Here is a 13531-nt window from a genome sequence, read left to right on the forward strand (position 1 = left end):
AGAGGAAACAATGACGACATTAAAGAGAACACAGGGAGACACAGATAAGATATACACAGGAGATTAGGGTTGCTTAGAAACACTTCGGTGACACAGCTGAACACAGTCTGACTGAGGAGACAGTGGAAGCAAAATCAAACATAATACACATAACACAGGAGCCTATCAAAATAAAACGCTTGACACTTGTACTGGGGAGAAACAGACATAGAGACATGACAGACAAGGAAGACAAAGGAGATAGGAGATGAACATAGGAACATGAAGGGAGAAAACACAGGGACAGGACTACAAGCACAGACAGCCATGAAGACGGAACACAGAGAGAAAAGACAGGCATGGGAGTGAACAAACGTAACAAAGCAAGAACCAGAAACTAGGACAAGGAAGCTCAGATGCACTAGAAAATACAAAACGTAAGACTAATGAATACAGAGAACAAATCCAGTACACAGAAAACAAAACCAGTATATGAAAATCTCTTAAATTCAAAAGACACAGCAAGCAAACTCGTTGACTAGCTTAAGTGAACATTACTGTTTGCTAAAGGTACGCAGCCCATGGCCACAGTATTTTTTCAGCCTCTCATACATCCCAGACTGATAACATCTCAATTTTTACCAGGAAAAAGTAAAACGAATAAAATTAAATAAATATTTTCTTCATACATGCTGTCCTACACGGCTACTATCATGGTTGCTAGGCTACAGAAGCAGCGCTACAGACTCCACCATCCAATTTACCAGGTCCTCACTTCCAGTCATCGCAGCCTTCGACGGTCAATGCAATCCCATCAAATCAGCTGACCTCAATGCCAGCTTGAATCAGCATATGATCGGCTGATATCCTTCTAAACATCACATTGTCAAATCTCATACAAGAAGTGCCATTTAGGTGCCTTTATGCTCCTCCCAGTAGCTGCACATCTACAAAATACTTTGAAACCCACCTGACCCACAGCTCCTCCTTTTATGATGTTTCTGACTTCATCTGAACCAATCTGTTGTCACTTGTTCTATGCTGGGGTCTTGCTGGTGGTTTCCACCTCTAGCTTTCAATGAATGAACCTTAAAGATTAGGAAGGTCACAGAAGCCGGCAGTCTATGCCATAGAGAACATAGAGAAAGGGGCCCGTCAGCTTGAACAGTGGGAGGGATCGCTGAAGTCCCAGTGGTAGAGTATAGTCCACTTCAAGGTGACCAGCCACTAATACACTACATGTAGACTGGGAGTCCCGCCTGAAGGCCCACCACCCAGAGGAGGCACCCTAGGGATCAGGTGTATTATGTTTCTTGTGGCATATTATGGTGATCCAGGGTACGGGCCCTGGCAGTCAAATCCCCGGCTACTGAGGCTGACTTATTAGGATATAGACATCGCCTCTGGTGTGGAAGGAGCCTGAGGTAGTGTGTGAGGTTGAAAGACACTGACTTGATAACTGAACCGAAGCAGTCCAAAAGTAAACTTTTAGAAGTAAGTACTGAGTTTTTATTTCACTAAAAATATCCAGTGGCGCAAATGTTAGCATACCGAAGATTAATACGGTTCACTCTTTAAGCTAAGTGAAATTACGGGGACCAAACACCTGGCCCGTGAACTGTGGTGAGGAAACAGACTCAACCATGCTGTGCTAAAGTTTATAGTTAAAAGAGCTCTCATCCTTTATAAACACTAATAATAAGAGACGAGACAGAGGCTCTCCACCTGATGAAGCACCAGTACAAATTCAGCAGTGTGTGAGGAAGAGGAGGAAAAAAAGGAGACAGCAGGAGAAATTTATAGGGGAACAAGGGGGAATAAACAGCTGTTCTCTATAATTGAGGGACTGGTGAAAACATTTAAAACAATTTCTAGATATTTGTTTCCTGTATTTGCAGAGGTATCTCCAACATATACTACAAAACAGCTGCATACAGGGAACCACTCACTGATGTTCTGCAGGACACGACCTAACGGGTAAAGGCAGAAAAATAAATGGAACCATGGACAACTTTAATAATGCAGCTTATTTAAATAAAAGGTTTGAAGAACTAAGAAAAGTTATATATTCATAACGTGTGTAAAGTATTTTATAAGGATGTCATGTTTCTGTATCATTTCTTTCCTGTTAGACTCACTTAACCTAACATCAGCCCGTTTAGTCCTCTGATATCTTCAACATGTTAAGTAAATTATACTGCACAGTTTTCTCATTCAATAAAGGAATATTTACTGCATCAGTAAAATTTTTCCATTTTATCGGAAACATCCATCCATCCATTCGCTTCCGCTTATCCTTTTCAGGGTCGCGGAGCAGACCACAGCTGGGATAGGCTCCAGCGGGGCGCTGGAGCCTATCCCAGCTGTCATAGGGCGAAAGGCGGGGTACACCCTGGACAGGTCGCCAGTCTGTCGCAGGGCCAACACACAGGGACAGACAATCATTCACACTCACATTCACACCTAGTGGCAATTTGGATTATCCAATTAACCTATCCCCACAAGCTGCATGTCTTTGGACGGTGGGAGGAAGCCGGAGTACCCGGAGAGAACCCACGCAAACACGGGGAGAACATGCAAACTCCACACAGAAAGACCCCGGCCTGATGGTGGAATTGAACTCAGGACCTTCTTGCTGTGAGGCAACAGTGCTAACCACCGTGCCACCGTGTTGGTGGAAAGCATATATAGTAAAATATCAACTATGTAAATCCTGCTACGTTTGTGCCATCAAAATGAAATGAGATTAGTCTCATGAGCTACAGTAGCAAACTAGCTAGCAAAACTTAGCATCATTGTTGGCTAAAGGGACTCATGGCTGTGGTGTTTTCACAAATACATTGCACCCAAATGAAACAACGCATTTTTCTCTGATAAAAGTTAAATAACATTAAATACAAATTTTCTGTATTTCTGTCAAACATGCTGTCAAATCATAGCCGTAGCTGCTCATGGTGTGATTGCTAGGCAACAGAAACCGCATGTCGTAGGCCAGTCTATAGGCCTATGGTCTGTAGTCCAATCCTTTGAAGGATGCAGCCATCATGTTCTCTGTATTTGTTGTTTAGTTATGTCCATGTCTCATCTCTAGTTCCCTATCACCATGTCAAGTCCATGTGTCTTAGTCTGCCTATTTCCTATTTTATTTTGACAGTCTTGTGGTCCATGTTCAGTGTGTTTAGTTTCACTTCCCCTGTGGCGTCATGTCATTGAACAAAGTGCACTTTAACATTGAAACATTGCCCCCATTAAAAAAATAAAATAAAATAAAAAACATTTCTGAGGCTTGAATTCTGAAAGACATCCTTCCCAGTCTCTATAGTTAGTTTTAAATAAACATAACACACTTGTCGGTCTTCTTTAAGATACCAGCTGGCTAGCACCTCACGTAATACATGGGCTATATTTTCACTAGTGTGAAAATACAGTCTCTAGACTGAAGACTTTCAGTTCAAAGTCTTCGGTGAGGAAGTGCAATGTGAAACTCATATATGGTTCCGTTGTACGACTTGACCATAGGTCTGTAGTGCTTGTGTAGTTTTCAGCTTGGCTCAGTTCAAACATGACGGTCTTGCGCCATGTTTCGTACATTTGTAGAATGGCGACATGGGAAAAGTAGTTTCGTGAGGGGATCTCCGGTCTGTCATGGTCCTGGGCCATGTGGGCCCAGTATTCTCAGTTCCTTGTATTTTTGTATTTCGTTCCTTATTTAGGTCATGTTTCCTGAGTTGTCCTGTTATGTTGTTCCTTATTTGACTTCCCCTTGTGACTCTTATCCCCTGTGTGCCCCTCTATGTATCTGTGAGCCCTCATCTCCCCTCGTGTTTCATTTCCATGTTTCCCCAGCCCACTATGCCCGTGCTCTCTCTCTCCTCCTGTTTGCACCTCTGTGTACTTCCTGTTTTACTTTGACAGTCTCCCGTCAGTGTTGTTTACTCCTGCCATGTCTTGTTATGTTTATCTGTGTCAGCTGTGTTCCCATGTGTGGCCACTTCCCCTGATCATCCCTCTTGTGTATTTAGTCTCTGTGTTTCATGTAGTCTGTGTCGCGTCGTCTGTGTTTCCACCCTCTATGTTTCCATGCCCGGTCTATTGCATTCTTAGTCATAGCTTTACCTTAGTTATTCCCAGTTTAGGTTTCTGTTTAGCCACGCTATCCCTGCTGTATTTGTATACCTTGTCATCAGCCACAATAAAAGGCTCGCTTTTGTTTAAAGTTCACTCCCGTCTGCTCACCTGTGTTCGCACCTGGGTCCACCATACACACCACTGCACGGTCTGTCACAGCGGACCGTGACAGTACGACGCGACCATGCCGGACCCAGCGACACAAAGACTGGAGATTGTCCGGACAGTGGAGTCGCTATGCGACAAGTGGCTGCACTGTTCCAGTGAGGAGGAACGGGAGGAGTTCGCCCGCCAGGTAGGGGTGTGCGTGTCTGTGTTCCCCTGGTTATGGGAGACGCTGCACCCCCTCGTCAGCGACCTTCTCGTCTCCGCTCTCCGACTCCGTCCGCAGCAGCAGCGGCCCGGTGGGCGTGCACCTTCACCAGAGCCGTGCCATCGCGCCGTTGCCCCGCCGCCTCATGAGCCAGTGGCGGTCAGAGTCGGAACGGTGAGGCTCACCACGGACACACCATTGGCTCACACTTCATCAGCTTCCGCATCTTCGCCACCGCCTGCCTGCACGGAGATGCCCGAGGCTGTTGACTTCGGTGAGGAGGAGCGGCAGCAGGTGTTGCGAGCGTATCGGGAGGATGAGCTACGCTGGAAGCCCTGGCTTATCTCCAAGGAGGAGCTTCCGCCAGCCGCCCCGCCTCGGACCGGCCGCCCGTCCTCGCTGCCTCGATCGGACTACTCTTCTCCCGCTTCCTTTCTGGCGCGGATGTGGTCGGAAGACGAGGAGCCAGTCGCCACAGAAAACCAAGTTCCATCCGCGTCCACTTCAAGACGGAAGCGGCGTTCACGTCGCCGTCGCTCATCGCTACGGCATGTCTCGCCCTCCACTGAGCGACACGAGGAGGCTGTGGAGGTAATGGATTTCGACCTCGAGGAGCGGCAGAGCGCCGCATGCGCGCAACTGGAGGAGGAGCTACGGGGGAAGCCAGGGCTCGCTCCTCACTACGGTGAGATTTTCCGCGGGACACGCCTGGCCTTTGGGGGCCCCCGGAGTTGCCAGGAGCTCCCGCCTGACGCTCCGCCAACACTCGCCTCCTCAGCCTCTGCGTCACCGCAGGAGGCTCCACTTTCCACGTTAACGGGGCCCACGGCCAAGAAAAAACGGCGTTCGCGTCGTCACCGCATCACCCGATGCTCGGAGGTGAGTGAACCTGTTCTGTCAAGCCAAGTTTCCTCTGAGCGGGCGGCATGTGAAGTAACTTCAGACTTAGCCGGTGATATGGCTAGCAATGAGCTATTCACCAAGCCACAGGCTAGGGACAGTCCTTCTCAGCCGATCATGACTGCTTCACTCAATCCTGCAGGGACCACAAAATCTACACATAGACTGAAAGAGACTTCCACTGATTCTCAGGGTAATAGTGTGAGTAGTGGGGTGAAGGTGTTTCCTTTTGTGTCTTTTACCATGTCTGAGGTTCCATCCAAGTCTGAGCTATCTGTTTCTGAGCCTGACCTCAAGAACTGTGTTTTCTCACCTCCGGGGCCCTCTGAAGCCACAGTAAGCAAGGATATTGCAGAGTTGGCAAATCATGGATTAAAGTGTAACATGACTAGTGATCCTGTTTTCCCTGCTACTCTTGTGTTTAATGAACTGAAAACGGTTAACGCCGATCATGAACTCACTCTAACCTGTCAAGATGAAAACATAAATGCTGATCATGGTAACCTGGACTGTGTAATGTCACAATATGAATTCTGTCTTCCTGAAGGTCATACACAGGGTGATTCTGAACTGTTTTGCTCCAGCACCAGTACCTCCACTCAGGAGATGGAGGCTGAGATCAGGGTTAATGTGACACCGTTTTCTCCCGTCTCTGTGAACTCATCACTGGATAAGATTTTAGCCTCGAACAATGTTGTAACCACTCACTCTCAGCCTGAAGTGTCACCTGCTTCAGTTAATTGTTTACGTACCGTTTTGCCTGTATCTGTCTCTCCACTCAATATAGTCATCACTCTGACGCCACAGATCACTGCGGGTGCAGGTTCCAACAAACACATCCATCCAACACACCACAGTCATGCTACCACGGTGACATTGGTTAGGTCCATACCTGTGTATTTACTGTTTTTTCAGGAGTTAGCTCCTGATGATCTAAGCCTTGTTTTTGTGGATCGAGTGGCAATTCTTGTTTTCCGTATGGTTGAACCAGCTCCTCTGAGCCGCACACTACCATCGGTTAAGTCCAACCAGCTTATGTTGGCCTCTCCTAGGATTACTGAGACTGGGCCAGTAACCTGCGAGCCACCTTGGACTGATGCAGACTCTGGGAACCTAATGATTGCTGGCTCTGAACTGGTGGTCCCTACCACTGTTCACTTCACGGTTTTTCATGCCAAGATGTTAAGCCCTATAGACTGTTTTCTACCTGTTTTCTCTCTCTCTGGGTTTGTGCCTCAGCAGCCTGTGTTTCCTCAGCTCCTAGTCCAGCCAGGGGCCTACATAACTGTTTGTCCTGCATCTGCTGTTGGACTCCCAGGTGTGCCTATCCGGCACCCTGCGGCGACACCACCGCTTCACGTCACGTTAGCTGGAGGGTCCGAGGGGCCCGTCCAGCCACCCGTCTCCGCTGGAGGGTCCGAGGGGCCCGTTCAGCCACCCGTCTCCGCTGGGGGGTCCGAGGGGCCCGTTCAGCCACCCGTCTCCGCTGGGGGGTCCGAGGGGCCCGTTCAGCCTCCTGTCTCCGCTGGAGGGTCCGAGGGGCCCGTTCAGCCTCCTGTCTCTGCTGGAGGGTCCGACGGGCCCGTTCAGCCTCATGCCTCGTCAGCTGGAGGGCCCGAGGAGCCCATCCAGCCTCCTGTCTCCGCTGGAGGGTCCGAGGGGCCCGTTCAGCCTCCTGTCTCCGCTGGAGGGTCCGAGGGGCCCGTTCAGCCTCCTGTCTCCGCTGGAGGGTCCGAGGGGCCCGTTCAGCCTCATGCCTCGTCAGCTGGAGGGCCCGAGGAGCCTGTCCAGCCGCCACCTGCGGCCGCCTCGTCGTCGCCTGGTCCTGCTTCAGCCTGTGCTTCGTCTGGTCCAGCTTCATCCGAGTCTTCGTCCTCGCCTGGTCCAGCCTCCGCCTGTGCTTCTGCTACGCCTGGTCCAGCCTCCGCCTGTGCTTCTGCTACGCCTGGTCCAGCCTGTGCTTCTGCTGCGCCTGGTCCGGCCGGTGCTTCTGCTACGCCTGGTCCGGCCTGTGCTTCTGCTACGCCTGGGCCAGCCTCCGCTTCAGCGTCGCCTGGGCCAGCCTCTGCTTCAGTGTCGCCTGGTCCTGTGCCCTCCAAGCCTCGGCCGGTACGCCTGGGAGCCGCCGCTGCCTTCCGCGCGGCCGGCCCCCTGAACTGCTCCGTCTCCTTCGTCGCCGCCGCTGCCTTCCGCGCGGTCGGCCCCCTGAACTGCTCCGTCGTCTCCTTCGCCGCCGCCGCTGCCTTCCGCACGGCCGGCCTCCGGACCGGCTCTGTCACCTGTGCCACCCGCCTGGTCGGCCCCCCGACCGTGTGACCCGTGAACTCTTGTGCCTGTGGGCTCTGGGTCGGCCCCCTGAACTGTATTTGGACTGTGGTCATGTGCTCCTGTGTTTTCTGTTGTTTGTTTTGTTTCCCGTTCTGGTCCCTCCGTCCTGGTCCCCCGCCTCCCGCCCTGGGTGGGTTGTTTTCTGTTTTTGTTTTGTTTCTCGCGTTTGGGCTGTCGGGAGCCAGCCCTTTAGGGGGGGGTGATGTCATGGTCCTGGGCCATGTGGGCCCAGTATTCTCAGTTCCTTGTATTTTTGTATTCCGTTCCTTATTTAGGTCATGTTTCCTGAGTTGTCCTGTTATGTTGTTCCTTATTTGACTTCCCCTTGTGACTCTTATCCCCTGTGTGCCCCTCTATGTATCTGTGAGCCCTCATCTCCCCTCGTGTTTCATTTCCATGTTTCCCCAGCCCACTATGCCCGTGCTCTCTCTCTCCTCCTGTTTGCACCTCTGTGTACTTCCTGTTTTACTTTGACAGTCTCCCGTCAGTGTTGTTTACTCCTGCCATGTCTTGTTATGTTTATCTGTGTCAGCTGTGTTCCCATGTGTGGCCACTTCCCCTGATCATCCCTCTTGTGTATTTAGTCTCTGTGTTTCATGTAGTCTGTGTCGCGTCGTCTGTGTTTCCACCCTCTATGTTTCCATGCCCGGTCTCTTGCATTCTTAGTCATAGCTTTACCTTAGTTATTCCCAGTTTAGGTTTCTGTTTAGCCACGCTATCCCTGCTGTATTTGTATACCTTGTCATCAGCCACAATAAAAGGCTCGCTTTTGTTTAAAGTTCACTCCCGTCTGCTCACCTGTGTTCGCACCTGGGTTCACCATACACACCACCGCATGGTCTGTCACAGCGGACCGTGACACGGTCCACTTTATGTATCAAACTGGTGAAGCCCTCTCTGCTAACCGTATTTACATCATGTCTTTAGCCAAAAAATGTGTAATGGCCTCTGTTATTTCCTTGTACCGCTTCGACGTTTTCTCATAAGCAGTTCCACTTCAAAAACTCTGATACAGAGACAGCTATTGGACTGCTGTGCTCTTTGTCTTAACATTAGCAACCTTTGTTTGGCTAGCCCTATCTTTCTTAAACTCTTCAAACAGTTCTCTGTGGTTGTATTGAAGATGATGGTGGAGATTAGTCGTGTTTCCTCTGGTGGTTGCCACGAGTGTTCGGCAAGTTTTGCAGAGTACCTGTGTTTGGAGAACGTCGTCTTTATCAAATCCAAAGTACCTCCAAACAAGCGAGGTACTATTTTTTTTTTTTTAGCCACAAGTTCATAGTAGCATTCTCGTCATGCGTCTCGCTCTCAGCCGTTACAACTCTGACTCGTTGCTGCAGCGTTGTTCGCTCACCACCTACGTAGGAGGCGGGCCTCTAATCCATTTGATTGGTTAATGCCGTGAAGGGCTCTATTCGACTGGTCAAACGTGTAAAGGGGTTTCTTTGATTGGTAAATTCTTTAAAGCGCGTGTGTAAACATTTTAAGGTACCCAATTATCGCAGTTTACACCATCTTTTGCGATGGGCCCATCGCACAGGCTGATATCGTGATGACAATAAATTTTAGGTCAGATCTTGTTCTAATGGTCTTGCCTTAATCATTCATAACTCTGGTTTTGCGCATTATAGTAACATGACTGTCTAACTGATACTTGAAAACTATTACTGAACATCACTAACAGTTGCTATTGCAGTCTTGCTGAGAGAAAATTTAATGTTTAAAGAATCAAAAGGTACACTGTATGATTACTTTGCATATGACTATTTCCACAGGCACTATTCACTTCAAGGATTTTCATGTTAATTCTGAGAATAATTTTTCCCCTCTGCTCCTGCCAAAGGAGGGTAATTGCACATGTCTAATTCATATAATTAAATTAGAAATGTGCATTAGACGATAGTTTCTGGTGTCTTTAGCTTCATGTCTCAGAACAGAATCACTAGTAACCAGAGTTTGATCCCTGGTGGGTGTGTTGCAGAGTGGGGAAAAACTGCACCGGTTACAGTGGGCTGGCAAGCTACGAGTATTTATGAATGCAAAGCCGGGTCTCCAATTTAGTGATCCTAGCCTCCAAAGCTGCCAATAGGCTACATTTATTACCAGTAACATTATTGCTAAAGAAGGCTGAGGATTAATTAAACATCTGACACAATGAGCAGGAAAGTTCAGGAGGGACAGGTGAAGAATCCATGCTGGTAGCAAGTCAGCTATAAGCTAAGCTAGCGAATCCCTAAAGACACAGTGACGGAATACTGTAAATATAATTAGAGAGCGAATCAACAGAGTGTGCTTTTGATGAAGCACATATACATTAGGTTATAAAATAAGAGGTTATATATACGTTTTTAATTAAAGTGGCTATACCGACAAGCTACACATAAAAACCACTGTGTGCTGGAACAGAAACAGGAAATAATACTCTACTGCAGCGACAGCAAACACCAAATAACAGCACCACCCATGAATCTCAGGTTGTAGTTTATAATATAACTCATATCCCAGTGTTTCTCTACTGAATGAAGAGAAGGATTCTGCTGATGCAGAAAAATATCAGTGAGCAACATGATCTGGACTATAAACAAGGTAACAAACAACCTCAAACCTTAAGGTAACAAACACAGTGTGTGACACACTGAAAGGAACAGCTCAGCTGCATCTGTAAAAAGCAGCTGCATCAGTCAACTGGAACTGAAAACATTTAACTATGTGGATCAAAATACACAGGACTTGGAATATTAAATAAATCCAGACAACATCCTCTTCTCGTCTATCAATAACAACTGCTGCTACTATACAAATGAAGAGTATAATCCGAGGATTAAAACTGAGAATAAATTAACAATTATCCACATTAACTGTAGAAGTCTATATGCTAATTTTAATCATATCAAAGAATATCTTAACCAGTTTGCCCATGCATTCAGTGTCATTGCCTGATCGGAAACTTGGATTAACATGGAAAACGGAAAAGATTTTGAACTGGAAGGTTATAAAGTCACATTTATAACTCTGTGAAACAAAGGTGGGGGAGAAGTGGCCTTGTATGTGGGAAAATCCTTGAAATTTAATGTGGTGGATTGTATAACAGTTGAAATTTTTAAAGAAAAAAGAAAAAATGTAATCATTAGCTGTATATACAGAGCTCCAGGTAGTAGTATTGAGACCTTTAAAGACTTGATAGAAGAAACATTTACCGAAATAGCTCACAATAAACTTTTCATTTGTGGAGATCTCAATATTGATTTGCTAAACCCAAATAAACAAAATCACAGAGGAATTTATTAACACGATGTCCTATATGAACCTATTCCCCAAAATTACTAGACCTACCAGGATCACATCACATTATGCAACTCTGATAGGAAACATTTTAACAAATGACATTGAAAATAAGACGGTGACCATCTTCCAATTTTTACAGTCCACGATAGGAATTACAAGATTCATAAAGTGGACAGATAAAAAGAGTACAGACGAGTAAGAACAGAAGAAAGAATAAATGCATTTAAAAAAGCTTTAATGAAACAGGGTGAAATATATCAGAAACAAGACGTTAATGGTGCGTATGATGAATTCCTTAGAATATTTACATTATTGTATAATAATTGTTATTGTATAAAACTGTCCAATAAAGCAATATGGTAGGAAACATAAATTATATACTGTCCATGGATAACAAAAGGTCTGCAACATGCATGGAGAAAGAAGAATGCACTATACAGAGATTTCTTAAAAAAAGAGAAATGAAGATGCTGAAATTAGAAAGATAAGATAAAAGATATTAAAATAAGTTAATCAATATACTAAGATATAGTAAAAAGAAATACTATAAGAGGCAATTAGATGGATAATATTAAAAGATTATGGGAAATACTGAACAGTGTTATAAAATGTAGACTACAGTACATAGTGTAACTTATCAGTACAGATGTATGTAAATGGTGCATGACATTCACATATCTAGCTGCAGAGCCATAACAGATGGTGCCAAGAACCAGCTAATTAAAACATCCAAGGGTGCAACATAGTTTCTCATACTGAGAACCCAATGACTTAAGAAATCAAGTAGTCATGGGCATTTGAAAAATCCTAATTATAACAAGCCATGTAAGCTGTGTGAGACAATATTCCTTGTCTCTTTATGTTGTGTGTGTGTTTTTTTAACCTTGATAACACTTCAGCACTATTCTTCTGTCTAGCGGTAATATAAAAAGAGTAAATGGCTGTAATTAATGGAGAAAGTGGATCGTAGTACTTGGATGCTTCTTCCTTTGGAATAATTACCATATTTATTAATGGATGACACAGCACACATATACACACAGAAACATACACAACAAGGGGACTCTTTATACAAACTCCCATATCCCATATAGTGTCATAATGAGATGAGAGCCAATTAATCAGGGCTCTAATCAGCGAATTAACATGACAGATTCAATCACCATGCAAACTGATTAGGTGAGATGGTTTATGATTCTGTAATTAGCATGTGTATAAAGTGTAAACAGCCCCTTAGGCCCTAATGAAAGTACTATTTATTGAATTTCTATAACCTGTTAATATAAATGAATATTCATGTTTTAGTCATGGCATAAACTGAGTTTTGTACACTCTTTTCAGTAAGTGTGTAAATGAGTGGTGTGTAGACTTACTTTGATAGTGCAGCTGGAAGATACCCATGCTTCCCTCCAGTCCAGAGCAGTAGTAGACAGAGAGAGTGTTAGTGGGACTGCGGATCACCTGACCTTCAACAAGCAGTGTATGGTTGGCCAAGACCAGCAAAGAACCGTGTTCATCAACACCTGTGATAGACAGTTGTTCTCCATCTGAAAGGTTCACGCTCTTCACCTGGAAACAAACACATTAAAAAAATGCATGTTTAACACATCTTGTAGGAAAACTTGAATACATACAGTATTAATGTTTAGATTGCACTCCATCAGGAAGTACTTGGTCATCTGAAGTAAAACAGAGCTCCCTTCAAGTCTCTCACAGTCTGAGGAAACTGTTTTTTCTAACACCAGCAGTGAAGGAGTGCATCAAGATAGACAGCAGTCCCACAGCAAGAGAAAGAGGAATGTGTAATTAATGTGATAATAAAGAGAGATGGCGGGATGTTATTAGGAAGGGAGAGAATTAAGGATTCAAATGACTACTTGTATCTGACTACTTCTATCCTTCAAGCTCAGGTCCTCTACCAGAGGCCTGGGAGCTTGAGGAGAAGATACTGCACAGAGATGTCAGATGTTGTTCCTGCTGGAGCCACTTGCCTAGCTTGGGACTCACTGCACCAAGTGCACCACTGGGACCATCGTTACCTTCACCCTCCACATCTTCTCAAGGTCTTCTCTGAGCCCTTGGTACTTCTCTAGCTTCTCCTGTTCCTTCTTCTAGATGTTGCTGTGGTTCAGTATTGCTACGTCTACCACAGTCATCTTCCTCTGCTTGTCTACCACTACTATGTCCGGTTGGTTAGCCACCTCCATTTTGTCAGTCTGAATCTGGAAATCCCACAGGATCTTACCTCAGTCATTCTCGACCACCCTGGGGACATCTCCCATTTTGACCTTAGGACTTCCAGTCCATACTCAGCACAGATGTTTCTGTATACTATGCCAGACACTTTGTTGTAGCGTTCCATGTGTGCCTTGCCTGCTAGCATCTAGTCTTGCAGTCTGAGACAGAGCAGTCAGCCGAGTAGCTGGTGTTTTGCACCTCTGGTATTCTTGCCTATTCCGTTATGTGCCCTGCTCATGTATTGAGCCATGTGCCTGTTCATCTTGGCCACTATGATGGCTGAGAGGAGCTTCCATGTGGTACTGAGGCAGGTGTTTGGCCGGTAGTTGGATGGGACTGGTCCCTTATGGGGGTCCTTGG

At 46.1% G+C, this 13531-nt stretch overlaps 2 protein-coding genes across 10 annotated transcripts in view; one reads left to right on the forward strand and one right to left on the reverse strand.

Annotated features, from left to right (window-relative positions):
* The window catches only part of sez6l (seizure related 6 homolog (mouse)-like), a 107046-nt gene that overhangs the window by 35209 nt on the left and 58306 nt on the right, over positions 1-13531 (reverse strand). For all 9 annotated transcript variants that reach the window (XM_082538140.1, XM_082538138.1, XM_082538139.1 and 6 more), the window contains exon 4: positions 12307-12502. In XM_082538140.1, the coding sequence (XP_082394266.1) occupies positions 12307-12502 (196 nt within the window). The remainder of the gene's footprint in view (positions 1-12306; positions 12503-13531) is intronic.
* LOC309711507 (uncharacterized protein) lies at positions 6071-9045 on the forward strand (the record flags this gene model as incomplete). Its single annotated transcript, XM_082541900.1, has 3 exons — positions 6071-7058; positions 7123-7429; positions 8961-9045. The coding sequence occupies exons 1-3, from the start codon at positions 6299-6301 to the stop codon at positions 9043-9045; spliced, it is 1152 nt and encodes a 383-aa protein (XP_082398026.1). The 5' UTR covers positions 6071-6298.

Source organism: Aulonocara stuartgranti (assembly GCF_965226115.1).
Source record: "Aulonocara stuartgranti genome assembly, chromosome: 7".
NCBI lineage: Eukaryota > Metazoa > Chordata > Actinopteri > Cichliformes > Cichlidae > Aulonocara > Aulonocara stuartgranti.